Source organism: Brassica napus, chromosome C2 (assembly GCF_020379485.1).
Source record: "Brassica napus cultivar Da-Ae chromosome C2, Da-Ae, whole genome shotgun sequence".
Lineage (NCBI taxonomy): Eukaryota > Viridiplantae > Streptophyta > Magnoliopsida > Brassicales > Brassicaceae > Brassica > Brassica napus.
The window spans coordinates 23,362,053-23,381,447 of record NC_063445.1 but is presented as its reverse complement, the minus strand read 5'-3'; the positions used below and the strand labels follow the sequence as shown (position 1 = coordinate 23,381,447).

General features: G+C 34.7%; 2 protein-coding genes across 2 annotated transcripts; both read left to right on the top strand.

Moving 5' to 3' along the window:
• The first annotated feature begins 13,598 nt into the window (after positions 1 to 13,598).
• LOC125582084 (inverted formin-2-like) lies at positions 13,599 to 15,199 on the top strand. The gene is made up of 2 exons (XM_048748584.1): positions 13,599 to 14,386; positions 14,462 to 15,199. Exons 1-2 carry the CDS (start codon positions 14,043 to 14,045, stop codon positions 14,610 to 14,612), a joined length of 495 nt encoding a protein of 164 aa, XP_048604541.1. The 5' UTR covers positions 13,599 to 14,042; the 3' UTR covers positions 14,613 to 15,199.
• A 1,351-nt stretch (positions 15,200 to 16,550) lies between these two features.
• On the top strand, positions 16,551 to 18,798 carry LOC106381294 (putative receptor-like protein kinase At1g72540). The gene is made up of 5 exons (XM_013821189.3): positions 16,551 to 17,022; positions 17,115 to 17,250; positions 17,342 to 17,478; positions 17,820 to 17,943; positions 18,031 to 18,798. The coding sequence occupies exons 1-5, from the start codon at positions 16,627 to 16,629 to the stop codon at positions 18,579 to 18,581; spliced, it is 1,344 nt and encodes a 447-aa protein (XP_013676643.2). The 5' UTR covers positions 16,551 to 16,626; the 3' UTR covers positions 18,582 to 18,798.
• The last annotated feature ends 597 nt before the right edge of the window (positions 18,799 to 19,395 follow it).

The following is a 19,395-nucleotide window of genomic DNA, read 5'->3' as shown; positions in this document are numbered from 1 at the left end:
ACAATGGAACTTGGTTTACACATACGTAAGAATCTCAGCTTGTCTCTATCTGCTTACTGTGACAGTGATTGGGCTGGATGCCAAGAAACAAGACGCTCGACGACATGATTTTGTACAATACTTGGCTCCAATCTGATCTCTTGGTCTGTTAGGCGTCAAGAAACAGTCTCTCAATCATCTGCTGAGGCAGAGTATCGCGCACTGACCTCTACTGCGCAAGAGGTAACCTGGATATCATTCTTACTTCGTGATCTTCGAATACCTCAACCTCACGCCACACTGCTTCTCTGTGATAACTTGTCGGATGTGTACCTGAGCACCAACCCGGCTCTTCACAAGCGATCCAAACACTTTCACACGGACTATCACTACATCAGAGAACAAGTGGCCTTGGGACTGATCGAGACAAGACATATACCATCCTCACTTCAAGTCGCATACATCTTTACAAAACCATTGCCTAAGAAACCTTTTGTTGAGCTCAGGTGCAAACTTGGAGTTGGGGTTTCCCCCTCCTCAAGTTTGAGGGGGAATGTAAGTCATATAGATAGTGAAGCCCAGCCGAGTGTTAAAGCCCAACTAGAGCCCACTACACAACGGTCATCTCCTCAGTGTTTGTCGGTATGCAGAGCAGCAGGAAAGACAGAGCGGAGTACGGCAAAGACGAACAACCTTATCTTCAATCGATTCAATCCGCTCTTATCGTTATGTTCTGTGTAAACCACTTTACAGCTGCTCAGACAATTAGGTCTAGAGGATTCCAACCTCTATATATTGTCTTTGTAAATGTTCAGTTAATAATAAGAGAAAGTATTATCATCTTCATCTCTCCACTGGTTTGTTAACTTTCACACTCAAGGCATACTACCTCTACCAGTCCCTTATATAAAATCTCCGGCTTCAACAAAACAGGAATCATGTTTTCAGATAGCATGTTTTGTTTTCAGATAGCATCCAAACACACAGATAGTTTCCATAGAAAGGTCTGTCAGGTACTGTGAATTCAGAAATGGTTGGCAAGAAATCTCTCTTTTGAAGCAGTGGCTTTGTTGATATGTTAATGTTGTATCTCTGCAGGCTTTCTCCAGATGTAAATAGTATTGTCAATGTCTACTTAAGAGGCAACAAGGTTTGTTGTCACCATCCACCAGATCAATGTTATTAAGAGCTTGATATAGATTCATACTGCCGATCTTGATTAATTTTTCTTTTGTTGCTTCTTTTTCAAACATGCAGTTGTACCTTAGCAAAGTAGTTTACTCGTACCAAAGCATTGTAAGTTCTTCCAGTGCAGCAACTCGAGAGCAGATTTAATTTTTTTTATTCCCTTTTGTTGTGGAATTGTGTCTACAAGGCCTCTCTCATTTTTTTGTCCTATCTCCAAAGTTCGATTAATGTCATGAACTTCCATGTTTTGTTGCTGCTTGTCCTCGAAAATGCTTAGAAAATAAACAGAGAAACATAAAGTTTTGAATGTTTTTATTTTATTTTAGTCAAGTTTTGACAAAATAGTGTCATGTGCCCTCTCGGATATCCCTTATATACTAAAACACATGTCACTTGTGCAATCAGATTTTGACACATGTCAATTTTTTTTTTTTACAAAATTCAAACAATTAAATTTTTACTACAATTTTCTGTAGACAAAAAAATAACACGATTTTCCATTTCAAATATTTTGTAACTGCAAAAGAGTTTCTTTTTTCTCTCAGATTACCATTATCACGTTTTCATGATTAATTCATTAACTTTCATTGTCAATTGTCTCTCACGTAACATTCAAACAACGATTATTTTCCATATTTCTTCTTAAAAAAAACAAGAAGCAGAGCTTTTTTTTTTGCTAATAAATAAATCAGAACGCTGTTTCACAGAGTCTTAATGAGTTATTTTTGGGTTCACCCCCTAGAGTGAACCTATAGGTTCATCAACCAATAGTATTTGAGTATTGATACTTGATATCTTTTAAAAAAGGAAACAAAATTGAATTTCCAAATTATATTCTATTTTTAAAATAAAAAATAAAGAAAACATAAAAATAGTTACAAAAAAAATATATATTGTTAAGCCGTCAGCAAAATACTAAACCCTATACCCTAAATCTTAAACCCTAAACCCTAAGTGTTAAACCTTAAACTTTGGATAAACCCTAAACCGTTAGAAAATCTTAAACCCTAAATCATACATTAAAAACTAAATTTTAATAACACTAAACCCTAAATCCTAATCACTAAACCCTAAACTCTTGGGTAAACTCTGAACCCTTGGAAAAATCATAAACTTTAGGGTTTAATTTTTAATATTTTTGATTTATAGTTTCTGATGTATCCAAGGGTTTAGAGTTTAGTGATTAGGATTTAGGGTTTAGTGTTATTAAGATTTAGTTTTAACGTATGATTTAGGATTTAAGATTTAACCAAAGGTTTAGGGTTTATCCAAAAGTTTATGGTTTATCCAAAAGTTTAGGGTTTAGGGTTTAAGGTATAAGATTTAGTATTTTGCTGACGGCTTAACAATATTAATTTATTTATATTTTTGTAACTATTACTATTTTTATGTATTTTTATTTTTTATTTTAAAAATATAATCTAATTTGGAAATTCAATTTTGCTTCATTTTTTAAAAAATATCAAATATCAAATACTCAAACACTATTGATTGGTGAACGTAACAATCAAGATTAACTCTTAATATAAGAAGCCAAGTTATTTTCAACATGAAAAGTTATTCAAACTTTTCTTTGAAAAAGGTATACACATCTATATGTAAAATTATAAAAGGAAGAAACTCAGCTTTGGTTTTAGATGGTAAAATATTCTCAATTCAATTTTGATTTTTTTTTTACTTTAAGGATTTTTTTTATTTTGTTTTGGTCAATAACTTTACATGTTTTATATTTATTTATCGATTTATACTTTAAAAGTATTTACACAATAAACTGAATGTTTCAATATTTTAATATTGGTATACATCTCATCTTTCTATAAAAACAATCTTTAAAACATATATGATATATACATTTCTCAAAAGAATCACAAAAACGATTTTAGTATTTCCACCAGCTCTATTGGAATATAGTAACGTCTAAGTTTATGTGTCAACTTATTACAGATTTATAAAATATGTGTCTAACATAATAATTTTTTTTAAAAACTGTTGACATGCATTATAATTATGTGATTATATAATTTATAATACAGTAAAATTGACCCGTGCTTAGCACCGGAGATAATACTGGTATTCTTATGGTTCTGTTCTTAAAGGTCTCTTAATCATATTGTTTTCTCCTGTGTTATATGAGTTTAATGTTTATATTTAATAACATTTGCTTTTGGAAATTTGAAATTTCTGGTACAATTTCTCTTCTTTGAGTGACACATAGGGTGTGATTGGCATTAATTAGAATAAAAAAGTGGAAACAAAAAGATGAAAATAGGTGAAAAAATAAAAACAGAACCCGGAGTAAACTTTTTCTCTCACTTAACCAAGATAAATACATTACTCTGTCTTTACTCCACTTTTTTCTTTCCCTAGCATAAGTGGGCTGAATAAATATTTATCCTGATTGGAAAAAAATAACTTAAGTCAGCTGAATAGTTTGTTACTCCAATTTATTATCGCCCATTGTGTCATTCAATCACACTCATAATGAAGGATGGCTGCGTGTTATACACTCTAATACAAGTCTCTTGCTGTCAGGCAAAGAATTTTAGGGCTAACGAACTAATTGAATTTTACAAGGTAACTCATGAATGAATTTTTGTTTCTTTCTAATTTGGAAAAAAAATAATTTTTATTTATATTTACTTATTTTTTTTGTACAACAAATAGCCACTTTTATCTTTTAAGAAAATTTAGTCTATTTTGTAATTACTTTTCTAGGTATCCTTTTAGATAAACTCTAGATGCTTTGACTTTAATGTATAGTTGAAAAGGTCTATGATGATTGATGAAGCTTACAAGATTATTCCGGCACTTGTGCAGTTTTACGTGTGTATGCACGAACGAAATGTTGAAGTTTAAAAATATTTTTTTCTGGCCGCGTGAATTTAAAACAGAAAGGGACTTAACGAGTTTAGTAGTTTCTAAAAACAAAAACATAAATACACGTGACGTGATTATCTCTGCTCCATTAAAATATCAATGTAAAATGGACCAAGGTCAAAAGCAACGATACCACGCTCTGCGGGCCTGCGGCTGCGTCAATTTTTTTTAAAAAAAACTCACTTTCTGAATATTTATTTTATTATATGTTCCTATTTTTCACATATACTTCAAAATCGGGATCTCTTATATTGAAACATCTGAAATGATTCATGATTACATTTCTCTCTTCATTTTTTAAATCTTGTATACACATATAGTTTTTATTCATTTGGTTATTCATGTGGAAAGAAAATACGATTAATGTCATCCAATTCATCTTTTTTTTTACTTTCTAATATGACTTGCCGGTCTGATTTAACTAATGCAATGATCTCATTTCACATTATTTATTCGTAATGAAATCCTTATATCAATAATTAAATCGAGGGCCACTTGAATTTCCAGGTCAAGTTAGTTAAACCAACTAAGTTGGCTCAGTTTGGTTCATTTACAATTATTATTTTGAAATCATATATACCATACTAATACCATCTACACTAAACAAAAATATATGTTTGACTATATGTAAAATAATTTTACTTTGCCACTTCTCCAGAAGCAAATTATAAATATCTGAGTATGTAATGATGATAACATCTGGGCTCTCCCAGAGTCCGGTTACCGAGGCGTAATCCGACGGATAACATAGACTGTTACGAACACTCATCGTTACTCTGGATCTAAATGTAATTGATAATAGGATACAAAGATTTGTGGAAATTGAAAAATATCTCTAAGTCACGTGCTAAATGTGTCACTAGAGTGTTACAGTTCACATCCTTGTTTGAGTTTTGGATCAAAAGGATGTATCAATTTCTCTATAAACAATAACATTAACGATTACCAAACTATAGCTTTTTCTTTTTCGATGTATATATAGAATTTTTCCATGACAAACATAATAAAAGCTACCTAAATTTTACACACATCTATATTTCGACTTTTAGATATATGAAATTTCCAAGTATCTTTAAAATCAGATAAAAGCTCTTAGTAGATATTATTTTATAGGGTAAATTCCATAAAAATATGTCAACTAAATTATTTTAAGCTTTTTAATACTTAAATTTTTTTGTTACCCATTTAATACCCCAATTAATTATTTATCTCATTTTCATATATAAATTTTAAAACTATGCTCATTTTGATACCCAAAATTTGTTTATTTTAATTAAAATACTAGTAGATTTCAAACGAAAATTAAAAAAAAATCTAAAAGTTACAAAAGAATCTAAAAAAATCTAATTTTATTTATTTTTGAGAAATAAAAGTAACTAATTTTGTATAATCTTCAATTTTGTAATAGAATTTTTAATTTTTAAATCTTGACTTTAGTTTTTCTTTTCCTGAAATAGAAAACAAATTTATTTATTTTCCTTCAAAATTAAATTATAAAATTTTCTCCCTAATTTATTTACCTGCTTTCTTAAATATTTAAATAAATACGAAAAAATAATATTTTTCTTAGATTTTGGAGATTTTTAAATTTTGTTTGAAACTTATTAGTATTTTTAATTAAAATAAACAAAATTTAGGTATTAAAAGTAGTACAATTTTAAAAGTTGTGTATTAAAATGAATATTCTAATTAGTTGAGGTATTAAACTGGGTAGCAAAAAAGTTTGGATATTAAAAAGTTTAATGAAATTTAGTTGAGGAATTTTTATGGAATTTTTCCAATTTTTATAAGCTAGAAGAAATGAGATATTACTTGAAAATCAAAACTATGGTAGATATTATTTTCAAGAATGGCAATAAAGTTGTTGCCCTGTCGCTCTCAAAATATTTTAAATGTTGAAAAAACAAATTAATGATAATGAGCAAATTGACCTTAACGAAAAGCTAATCTTCGTTGGCTTCGTATAAACATGTATTTAATGGGAAATAATATGTTGTATTATCTCATACGGCAACCAAGTAGTAACATAACAATTTAATTTTGATTCAAAAAATAAAATGCCAAACAAAATTTGAACAGAAATTCTTGCGCATGCAATTATGCAAACCATATGTTGCTGTGTATATGAATTTTAAAAAGGATGTTATATCCTTTATATACTAAAGCGCAAATCGCCTGAATAATCAAAAACTCTGACACGTGACAAAGAAAATTAAAAAATAAAAATATATATATAGAAAATAAAGAGAAAAAGATTTGACCCCACTCAGTTTTAGTTTCCGTTACATATATTTTGTGTGTCAAGATTAATTGGAAAAAGAAATAATGCATCATTAGTGTCTTCAGATTAAAAAGGAGAAGTTTCATTCTCACTCGAGGCCACGACTCCACTATTTTCACGGAAACTGCTTAGTACTAATTTTAAAAACTTCAAAATTATTTCATCAACAAGTTTCATCCCACCATTTGTCTAAAGCATGCATATTTTGATCGATATACATTTTTCCTCTTTCAAAGCATCGAGTTTAAATCATCGCCTCAGAAGAGATTGCTATTGGTATGGCGATTATGGAGAGATTTTCATCTAACCTAAGGATTTTGTTGCATGGTTTCCAGAATATGCAGGTATATTCATGCATAACCAATTCATAAGAAACTAATTCTCTAAAAATCTGAGTAATCAGAAAAGAAAAAGCATAAATATTTGTATTGTTCAGTTTTTAAATTATCTTTATTTGCTGCAGACATACACGTACATGAGACATCAAAGCTGGTTGAAAATTAGATGAGATATATTCTAGAGTAAAACTGGTGAAGGTTGAAGACGAGTAGGTTGAAATGAGATGCAAAACGTTTAACCAGTCAGAATTCATGTAAAAATAATTTTATTTGCTTTTTAGTTTTTACACAGAAATAGTTAGGGCCTCGATGCTCTAAAAGGTGACTGCGGTTTGAGCGGTGCGGGACAAGCGGTTCAACTGCGGTACGATTTTAATAGTTATAAAAACGTATAGTTATATGGTGTATGTAGAGATTTTTGTTACTGTTAACTGCAGTGTGGAGCGGGGCGGTTGTAAACATTCGAAGCCTAAATTATTGTTTGACCATTTCGGCTGTCTTAGTCAAGACCATGCGTAAAATAGTTTAAAAAAAATTCCAACAATTTCTGTAAATAATTATCTTAAATTAACTACATTCAACCACTAAAAATAATTTGAAAGCATTCCAAATGTCAGTCACAAATGCATGCAACTGTTTGTAAGCTCAGAAGAACAACCTTTTTTTAATAAAGAAGGTAAATGATCTTCGTGTGTATACTTATTTATATATCTATATATATACGTATATAACATTAGAGAACAGTTAAAAGAAACTGAAACATGGAAAAATCATTATGATTATGTGTTCTTCAAAATAACGGATTATCCACTTATATTTATAATTCTTTTACTGTAATTTCAAATTAATATGTCAAGAAAAATATTCAATCTATGGTTTAGTTATTTCTGAAATGAGCTTATAATTTATGTCATATATATATATATTCAAAAGTTATAGTAGTATACATTAAGTAGTAAAAAAAAATTAGTAACTGAAATTTGTTTATTTGCAAGAAAAGTATTCCCTCCGCATGGGGTCAATACTAGTATGTATATAAGTTATGAACTTACGACACGACAAGAACAGATTAATATGATTTCCAAAAGAGTGAAACAATAATGGCAGAGCAGTATGATTTGATGATATTTCTATAAGTTTCTTTATCTGTGAGATATAGGTGAAATTATTAAAAACAAACTGTTCTATTTGTTTCTATTGATAATCGAATAATATGAAATAACAAAACATAATTGACCGACTTTTAATAAGGTATAAAAAAATCTCATTTTGCTTTTTAACAACTCGGCCTAACGGAGAAAATATACCATACGATTGTTTTAAGTCAATGGTGTGGCAAAGCCAAAGGTATTGTATTACACATTCTAAATATCCAACTTCAAAGAGAGAAAGAGACATAAAACAATCGAAATGACTATAATTATTGAGAGAACTAACATAGTTTACTTAGCAGAAGCAGCATTCTTCTAGAAGAAAAGGAATTTATGTTAACTTAGCAGAAGCAACATTCTTCTAGATGAAAATGAATATATGTTTAAGCAACATCCTTCTAGATGAAAATGAATTTATCATACATATGCAACCATTCCATTAACAATTAACAAGTGTATGATATTAGCCAATTAGCATAAAAAGAATGAGCTGGCTTGAGACAGTCAAAGAAAATTGTAATGGATCCAGAACTGCCTATGAAAGTGTCCCATGCACATTATAATAACACACACTAAGCTATCTGTTATAAAAAAATTAATATCAAATTATCATATAACCAACCAAAAAGGCAAAAACATTTGTTTCTTTTTGGTATTTACACTACAAGAAAACGTAGTAGTAACAACGGCGGTTTACGACGAAATTATTTCCTCGTAACTTTATATGGGCTTTACAACGCAATTACGACGAGACATTATTTCGTCGTAAACTCCATGGTAATTTACGACGAAAGGATTTCGTCGTAAAGTCAATGTAAGTTTACGACGAAAGTACGTGGAATGCGAAATAGTTGTAAACGTTACATCGACATTACAACGAATCATGTTACCGTTATATAAAGGTGAAAACGTGCATTCAATGTGCTTTAACTTACCTAAATTCGTTGTAAAGTCGTTGTAAATGTTCCATGTAAAATCCATGTAAAACTTTTCTTGTAAAATCATTGTTATATTTCTCTATATATATATGTCATTTCCCACAACTCTCTTCTTCACAACACACAACTCTCTTCCTCTCGAACCTGATGGCGTTTAGACTATGTTCCTCATTCAGCCACCAATTACTATTTCGAAGATGACGATAAGGAACATGAGTCATTCGTCTGTCTGCCAATTCAGTGGAGCGACAAGGAGAAGTGGACGGAAGTGCAGTTGGTTTATACTTGAAAGGAACCTCCAACCATCGTCAAAGGTTCCTCTCAAGTACAAACCAGCTGCACTTCCGTCCACTTTCTCCTTGTCATTCCACTGAATTGGCAGACAGACGAACGACACAGGTTCCTTATCGTCGTCTTAGAAATAGTAACTGGTGGCTTAACAACGCAATTACGACGAAACCAACGAAACCAAATTTCGTCGTAAACGCCATGTAATATTACGACGCAAGTACGTCGAAAAGTAAACTTTACATCGACATTACAACGAATCATGTTACCGTTATATTTAGGTGAAAACGTGTATTCAATGTGCTTTAACTTACCTAATTTCGTCGTAAATTCGTTGTAAATAATATGTTAAAACCATGTAAAATATTCCTTGTAAAATCGTTGTTATTTTTCAACTACCTAACTCGAAAATTTCTCTATATATATGTCATTTCCCACAACTCTCTTCCTCACAACACACAAACGGGAGAAAAAAAATCCGAAAAAAAAAGATTTGAAAAAAAAATCTAAGAAAAAATGGCCGGTGGCGGTAGTATTTACGAGTTACGGAGTTGGATGTATTTGCACAAAGATTCCGACGGGAGGGTGACAAACGCATTTCTGAGCGGGCTAGAGACATTCATGCACCAGGCGGGCTGTACACCGATCACACAGGAAAGCGGTAAGATGTTCTGCCCCTGTCGGAAATGCAAGAATTCAAAATTTGCACGTAGTGAAACTGTATGGAAGCATTTAGTAAACAGAGGATTTACACCACAGTACTACATTTGGTATCAACATGGAGAGGGTTATGGGGGAAATGAAGCTAGTAGTAGTAATAATAATTTTGAGGATGGTCATCATAGTGAAGAACCGAATCATTTGCATAATGGATATAATTATCATCAAGATCATGAGCAGATGGTAGATCATGATAGGGTTCAAGATATGATTAGTGATGCATTTTTAGAAACAACTACAACAATAGCTGATGGAACTGGAAATGTAGAAGAACCTAATTTGGATGCAAAAAGGTTTTATGAAATGCTAGATGCTGCAAATCAACCAATCTACACTGGTTGTAGAGAAGGTCTCTCTAAATTGTCTCTAGCAGCTAGGATGATGAATATTAAAACGGATCATAATTTACCTGAGAATTGCATGGATGCATGGGCGGAGTTGTTTAAAGAGTATTTGCCAGAAGACAACGTGTCTGCTGAATCTTATTATGAGATTCAGAAATTGGTTTATAGTCTTGGGTTGCCTTCGGAGATGATTGATGTTTGCATCGACAACTGCATGATCTACTGGAAAGAAGATGACAAGTTAGAAGAGTGTCGATTCTGCAAAAAACCACGATTCAAACCGCAAGGCCGTGGGAGGAATAGGGTACCGTACCAAAGGATGTGGTACCTACCAATTACAGACAGATTGAAAAGATTATATCAATCTGAGAGGACTGCTGCATCGATGAGGTGGCATGCGGAACATGTCCAGAGAGATGGTGAGGTTGCACATCCATCAGACGCAAGAGCGTGGAAACATTTCAACAAGGTACACGCAGATTTTGCTACAAATATTCGGAATGTCTATCTTGGGTTATGCACCGATGGATTTTCTCCATTTGGAATGTCTGGTAGACAATATTCTTTGTGGCCAGTCATTCTTACGCCGTACAATTTACCGCCGGATATGTGCATGGAACAAGAATTTCTATTTTTGACCATATTAATCCCTGGGCCGAAGCATCCAAAATGGTCTCTTGATGTTTTTCTTCAACCGTTGATAGAAGAGCTAAAGCAATTGTGGTCAGAAGGGGTGTGGACGTACGATTGTTCCTTGAAAAAAATTTTTACGATGCGAGCAGTTCTGCTGTGGACGATAAGTGATTTCCCTGCTTATGGGATGTTGTCTGGCTGGACAACACATGGAAGATTATCTTGTCCATATTGTCTTGGATCGACGGATGCTTTTCAACTGAAGAATGGTAGGAAGAGTTGTTGGTTTGACTGTCATCGTCGCTTTCTTCCACTTGCCCATCCGTACAGAAGAAATAAGACATTGTTTCGGCACAAAAAAATTGTCAGAGACGGTCCTCCTCCATATCTCACCGGCCAGCAGATCGAAGCAGACATTGATTATTACGGAGCTCAGGAAACAGTTAAAGTTGGAGGAAATTGGCATGTTCCTGGAAATATGCCTGATGGATATGGTGTGTCTCACAATTGGCATAAGAAGAGTATATTTTGGGAGCTACCCTATTGGAAGGATCTTCTCTTACGCCACAATCTGGATGTCATGCATATTGAGAAGAACTTTTTTGAGAACATCATGAATACATTACTTAACGTCCCTGGGAAGACAAAAGATAACAAAAAGTCAAGGATGGACTTACCTGATATTTGCTCAAGAAGTGAGTTACATATCAAGAGCAATGGAAACGTTCCTGTTCCCATCTTCCGGTTGTCATCAGAAGCCAAAACAACCTTGTTTGACTGGGTTGCATCAGAAGTTAAGTTTCCTGATGGTTATGTTTCAAATCTGTCAAAATGTGTTGAACGAGGTCAAAAGTTCTCCGGAATGAAGAGTCATGATTGTCATGTGTTTATGCAACGACTTCTTCCATTTGCTTTTGCCGAGCTCCTTCCAGCAAATGTCCATGAAGCACTTGCAGGTAATTATAAAACGTTAATATATATACATATGTTATGAAATGTTATTAATTTGATTACTTTTGCAATATACAGCCATCGGCGCTTTTTTCAGAGATCTCAGCACACGTACGTTCAAGGAAGAAGTCATCGAACAACTTCATCATAACATTCCGATCATATTGTGCAACCTGGAGAAGATATTTCCTCCTTCATTTTTTGACGTCATGGAGCATCTAGTTGTCCACCTACCATATGAAGCATTGCTTCGTGGACCTGTTCACAACGGATGGATGTATCCGTATGAGCGACAGATGAAACATTTGAAGGGGAAAGCAAGAAATCTTGCAAAGGTGGAAGGTTCAATAGTTGCGGGAAGTTTGACAGCCGAAACATCTAACTTCACATCATACTACTTTGCTCCAACTGTTCGTACGAGGAAAAGAGTTCCTAGAAGATATGATGATGGTGGAGTACCGACATCATATCCAATTGATGGTGTTCCTGACATTTTCTGCGAAATTGCAAGGTTTGGTGGTAAAACGAAAGAAGTATGGTGGTCATGTGAAGAGGATAAACATAGTGCCCACACTTATATTCTGCTCAACTGCGAGGATGCAATGACCCGTTACTTTGAAAGGTAAATATTTTTGTGAATGTTAATTATATGAATTGCAGTTAATTATGTATGACTTGATTATTTGTTTAATTTGCAGCATGTTTGTATCTCAAGTTGAAGAAGCAATACCAGGAATATCTGCAACTGATGTGGAGACACGTAAAGATAAGCACTTTGTCAAGTGGTTAAAATCACAGGTACGTAATATATCTCATACATTGATTAATTAAGTAAGTGTTTTGATACTTCAATATTAATTAAGAATAACTGCTTTTTGCAGGTTGATTACGACGATCCTTATTATCCCGTATGGTTTCACGAATTGGTTCAAGGTCCAGTTGCAAAGGTCACCACATCACCTATGTATTTCACACGAGGATTTACCTTTCACACATACGAGTATGGGAGACATCGGGCAACGAGTAACTACGGAATATGTGTGAAAGGTGAAACGGACTTTTACGGGATCTTGCAGGAGATTATTGAAGTGGAATTTCCGGGGTTATTGAAGCTAAAATGCGTCCTCTTCAAATGTGAATGGTTCGATCCTGTTGTGAACCGAGGGATTCGGTATAAAAATTTGGTGTTGTGGATGTCAATTTTGGGAGAAGATACAACAAATTTGAGCCTTTCATTTTAGCTTCACAAGCCGAGCAAGTAAGCTTCCTTCCTTATCCTCGGCTTCGAACTTCCGGGATAAACTGGTTAGCTGCTATCAAAATTACACCTCGTGGACGCATTGTCGCTGGAGAAGAACCGCCCTTGCAAGAAGAAGACGCTATCAATGAAGTTGAGGTACCAGAACAACCAACTGATGAAATCCTTTTGATCGACCCGCAAAACTTTCAATATGAAGATATTCCCGAAGATGCGACAGATGAAGCACGTGAAGACGAGTTCGAGAGAAGCGACGATGATGATTGTAATGATAGTGATGAGAACGAAAACGATTTAGAGTGATGTAATATTGATGAGAACGAAAACGATTTAGAGTGATGTAATATATGTCTCTGATGTTGTATTTCTCTATTGTAACGTATGTTTAAAGAAATATTGTTTTTTTACCATCCTAATGTATGTGTAACAAATGTTGTTTTATATAATATGTATTTGTGTTAATTTTAAAAAAATTATTTGGAGTTTTAGGGTTTTAGAGTTTAAGTTGGAGAAAGAGCACAAAGTAGTAGAGAAGAAGAGATATGATGTTAGATGATATGTGACTTTGGGGTTTAGGGATTTCATTCTCGGTGTTTAGGGTTAAGCGTTGTAAAATCGTCGTAAACCGATTTTTCGACGTAATTTCGTCGTAAATGGAAAAACGCGGGCCTGGTAACTTCGTCGTAAACGTGGGCCTTGTAAATTCGTCGTAAACCAATGTTTCGACGTAATTTCGTCGTAAATCGAAAAACACGGGCCTGGTAACTTCGTCGTAAATGGAAAAACACGGGCCTGGTAACTTCGTCGTAATGTTACGAGGAAGTTACGAGGAAACCGTTTTTATATATATGGGAGAAGTCGAAGATACGAGCACTGCTCGTATCTTCCTCCCTAACTCCTCTCCCCCTCTAAGGTAACTTTCTCTCTCTATCTTTTTTTTTTTTTTTTATAGTTTAGGTTGTTAGTTTAGGTGATTAGTTTAGGGAATTAGTTTAGGTGATTAGTTAACGGAATTAGTTTAGATGATTAGTTTAGAAAATTATTTTAAACAATTCGTTTAGGATATATATTAATTTAATTTTTTTAAATTTTCTAGATGGCTCCTAGACCGAGACCAGCAGCTCCTGCACCTACGTATGCGGATTTGTTTGGCGATGGATCTTCCTCTAGCGGTCCATCGTCTTCTTCCGGGACAGTTCCAGACTCTCACACATCTCGGAGAGTTCCTTCGACCCCTCCTCCTCTTCCATCTCAGATGCCTCCCCCACGAGCTCCACCTGTCGCCCCGGATCAGCCTGCCCCACCGGCTGCAGTTCATCCCGATTTGCGGGTGCCAGCTCATGCACCATTCGCAAGATACACCGTCGAGGATTTGCTTGCCCAGCCCGGACGAGAGGGTTTACACGTTCTGGACCCCGATAGACCCCCGGGTACTTATTGGTAAGTACATAAAATTATTAATTTTAAATTTAAAATCTTTGATCAATTTTTTTAACAAATTTGTTATATTTGCAGGTTTGGGGCTAACAACCGTGTTAGCCGGAGCGTTTCAGAGACGATGAAGGGATATTATGACGGCCCTTATCCCAACTGGACCATGACTCCCGATCACGTCAAGACGACGTGGTTTAAATGTTTTGCGGTAATTATATTTACATATTATTAATATTTATATTGTTAATTAAATAATTATTATTTTTTTTTCTAATCTTTTAAAATGTTTGTTTTTTCAGCAAAGGTGGAACTGGTCCGTAGGAATCACCGAGAGGGTGAAGAGCGAATTTATTGCAAAGGCGAAAACTCGTCTTTGCAACACCGTCTCCGATTGGAAGGACAAGTGGGAGATTTACGGCTATGAGGGGAAGCCGAGCGGGGTCACAAAGGAAGCATGGGATGGCCTCATCACCTATTGGAACGAACCCAGCTCCATCCGCAAAGCCAACTCCTGCTCCGCTTCCCGAAGAACGAGGGATAAAGATGGCCATTTGCCCATGGTTCATAGATCCGGCCAAAAACCCCATGCCGGAATTCGTCTCGAAGCTGTAAGTTTTATTTAAATTTATAATTTTCATTATTTTAAACTTGTATTTATTAATTATATTTAATTTATTTATTATTGTTGTTTATTAGTTGGAGAAGACGGGAGTTTTGCCATCTCTCTCGGACTTATTCAAGATGACTCACGCCTCACCAGATGGGGTTTTTGTGGATCCTGCATCCGAGAAACTCTTCAACGCTGTGGCGTCTCGGGTTGAAGAGCAAGAGACGCAACTTACCCAACAGTCTGCAGATGGATTACCCGTCAAGTTGTCAACCGTAGAGGTCGACCGGATCTTCGAGGAGGTAAAATTTAATAATTTTAATTTTTTTTCTTTATTTTATTATTAACTCTAAATACGGTTTTATATATATACATATAGGTGGCTCCTAGAAAGAAGGGAAGGACGGTTGGAATAGGTTCCGTTAACGAAGTTGCAAGGGCGACTTCGTCATACTATTCGAGACGGGACCAGGACAACGACCGGATGCAGGCTCGCATGGATACCCAGCAGCAGCGTTTGGACTCTCTCGAGGGTTTGCTGGATGTGATGGCGGTGGGAAATCCAACTTTGCAGAGAGCTTTGGCGGAGAGACGAGCAGCTCTCGGGATGAGCCAGCCGGATCCCGAAGCAGGAACGTCTACAGACCCGAACCCCTCAGCCAACTACTTCGATGACCATGATGTTGGCCTTTAGTTTCCTTTTTTAATTTCTTTTGTTTTGTATAAAAAATTTAAATTCTATTTAATTAATGAATTTATAGTTTTAAAAAAAAATTATTTGGTTTCATATTTAATTTTATTTCAAATATTTTAAATTTTAAAATTATTGTTTTATAAAATTTATATAATTATTATAATTAATTAATATTTTAAATATGGAGATGTAAATTCGTTGTAAAATTCCACGTTAAGTCCTCGTAACGTTTACGAGGAATTTACATGAAGTCGTTGTAAAGTCCTCGTAAAATTTACATCGACTTTACGTGGAAGCCTTACGTGGCTTTTACAACGAACTATTACGAGGTATTTACATCGTCGTTTACGAGGGCATTACGACGAATAGTTTCCTTCCGCTTTACGAGGAATTGACTTCCTCGTAAACGTAACTAGGAATTTACGACGAAACCTCCGTTACGACGAGCGTTTAACAACGAAACGCGTATCGATGTTAATTCGTCGTAAAGCCCCTATTACGACGAATTTACAACGAATACCGCCCTCGTAAAAAATATGTTTTCTTGTAGTGTTAGGAAATTATGCAACTTCATAAAATAGAGTTTATTTTTTTGTTTCAAATATTAAAGTTTGAAACTGAAAATACAAAAAAAAAAATTGAGTCTAAGAAAAATCTTACTCATTTGCATATTTTTTTTAATTAATTCACAATTAGTTATGCTTAGTGCTGATGTCTCCTAAATCCTAATAGATGTCTTTTTAAGACTACAGACTTTACCTTTGCGAGTCTTCACCAATATCTCACCACTCGCTTCCTCTCTCTCTCTCCAATATCTCAAATAGCGTTTTCAAAGAAGTTTCATCATCCCCTATATATATTCAGCAAAACAAAAAAGTTAAACAATATATAGAGACAACATCTTCTCAAAGTAACACAAAAGATAACTTCTCTCAGAAGAAAGCAATGAGATTTCAATGGAAGAACATATGTCTTCCTATAAGCTGCATCAACAACACAAACCAGAAGACAAAAACAACAAACCCATCAAAGGAAAAACTTCTTCTGCTATCCAGACAAACCTCTGTTCGAAGCAGAGTATCCTTGTCTGATTTCAGCAGTTCAACCATATCACTCAACGACTTCTCAAACTCTTTTCTCATAAACATTCACATCTTCACCTACGAAGAGCTCAAAACGATCACACAAGGCTTCTCAAAGCATAACTACCTCGGCGAAGGAGGATTTGGGGAAGTCTACAAAGGGTTTGTTGATGATAGCCTCAAGACTGGTTTGAAATCTCAGCCTGTTGCTGTCAAGGCCTTGAAACAAGAAGGTGGACAAGGCCATAGAGAGTGGCTGGTATTAACTTTTTCTCCATCTGCATATTGACTTATCACATTTCAAATATTATATTTCAGCTCATTTGAGATTGTTTCTTGGACATTATGCAGGCTGAAGTTATAATCCTTGGTCAGTTGAAGCATCCACATCTTGTGAACTTGATCGGATACTGCTGTGAGGATGATCACAGGCTTCTAGTTTATGAATACATGGAAAGAGGCAATCTGGAAGACCATCTATTTCAGAGTGAGTTGGCTAAATCATACCAAAAAATTGAAAAATGATTGTTACAGAGAGAAGTATTAATAACAGTATGTGAATGTTTGGTACGATGCAGAGTATGGTGGAGTCTTGCCTTGGTTAACAAGAGTGAAGATTCTGATTGGTGCTGCAAAAGGCCTTGAGTTCCTTCACAAAGAAGAGAAACCTGTCATCTACAGAGATTTTAAGCCTTCAAACATCCTCTTGAGCGCGGTAATTCAGAAGCTTTTCCTCATACTTTTTGCATTTCAATATATCATTAGATCTATGGTAAAATCCCTTAGATAGCATAAAAAATTATAACAAAAATAGCGCATAAAAAATATCAAAAACAGCATTAATTAAAGAATAAATAACTAAATTATTCCAAATAACCTATACATTAATTATACCTCTATCTTAATCACTAAACCTAAATCCAAATATAAAAAAAAAATCTTTTTAACTTTTATTAATACTATTTCGAAAGAAAAATTTATGTGCTATTATGGGATAAGATATATACATTTTTTTCTCATGTCAAATAACTTAAACCTTATATCTGAAACTTACAGGATTACAGCTCTAAGCTTTCAGATTTCGGCTTAGCCACAGATGGATCAGAGGTAGAAGATTCAAACTTTACCAAAACTGTGATGGGAACAGAAGGCTATGCCGCTCCAGAATACATCTCAGCAGGTTATAAAAAACATAACGTGAAGGCTACTTGTTATAAAGCACATAGCCATCACACTCTTAGCTAACATGTTTCTTGGTGCGTTTCAGGTCATTTGACAACTATGAGCGACGTGTTCAGTTTCGGTGTGGTGCTTTTGGAGATGCTAACAGCTAGAAAGGCAGTGGAGAAGTACCGGTCACAGAGAGGGAGGAGGCTAGTGGAATGGGCAAGACCCATGTTAAAGGATACCAACAAGCTAGAACAGATCATAGACCCAAGTCTAGAAGGGAGATACTCTTTTGAAGGCATCAGAAAAGCAGCTGAGTTGGCTTACCAGTGCCTGAGCCACAACCCTAAGTCACGACCCACTATGACGACGGTGGTCAAGACTCTGGAGCCAATTCTAGACCTCAAAGACATCCAAAACGGGCCATTTGTGTACATTGTTCAAGTTGTAGGTTCAAACGAAGTCCATGACGTCAAATGTAAGGATGATGTCAAAGTCGTGAAGGAGGAAGCAAAGGTATGTCCAAAACATCAAGGAGGTCGAAAGAAGAGACGTAAACACAAGGCAATGAGGTCTCGGACCGTGTATTCAGATACTACTTTGTACAAGAGTCTAGGAACCAGTTTATACACCCAAGGGGGAGTAGAGTAAATAATCACACAAAAGATAATTATTTAGTTTTTTTTATACAGGTATAGATAAGTGAAAATACCATAGGATTCCATGAAATTGTGCAGATGTTGTGATAGAAACGTAGCTTAAAAAAGTGAGCTATATTTAGCAGTCAGTTTTCAGTTTTGTAACTTCAGATGTGTAAGTTTCAATTGTGTGCGTGTTCAAAAGGGACAGTACTACTTGGATATTTTCATCACAATGACTTAAAACATCAAATCCTGAATTGACTTTAGTTCACCAACTGAGTTTAAGTGGTGTAGGCTCATTCTCCTTGTCAATGTCTATGAATCTGAGTACATCCGAAAGCATGTTCCAAATTTCAGACAAAACAGGTTTACATACCTTGGTTATGAAGAAAGACTTCTTAATCTCACCAAACCCCACTCAATGACGTGTAGAAAAACCACAGTCTCAGTCTGTGGTTGCTTACGTCTCCTCTAATTTTGTACATGGTCCTGATTGACAAACAAGGACAATAAAGCCGCCATTTGGTGGGCTTGTCTACTTCTACATGTCAGTAATAGAAACTGCAATGAATCGTCAAAGTGACAATTTTGCTAAAGAAGAGAAAGAAGCGGATCATTTTAGTGAGATCAAAAACAATTAGAGATCTACTATCTAGTGATAATTAATCCAGGCGCAATTCATCATGGTTAGAGCAGAACGTCAATCTCCTGCTTGTGAATCAAGTGTTTTCTTAAACGAAAATCTTTTATTTTTTTATTTTTTTTATTTTTATTTTTTTATTTTTTTTGTCTCAGCAACAACAAACATTATACACTTGCTATTA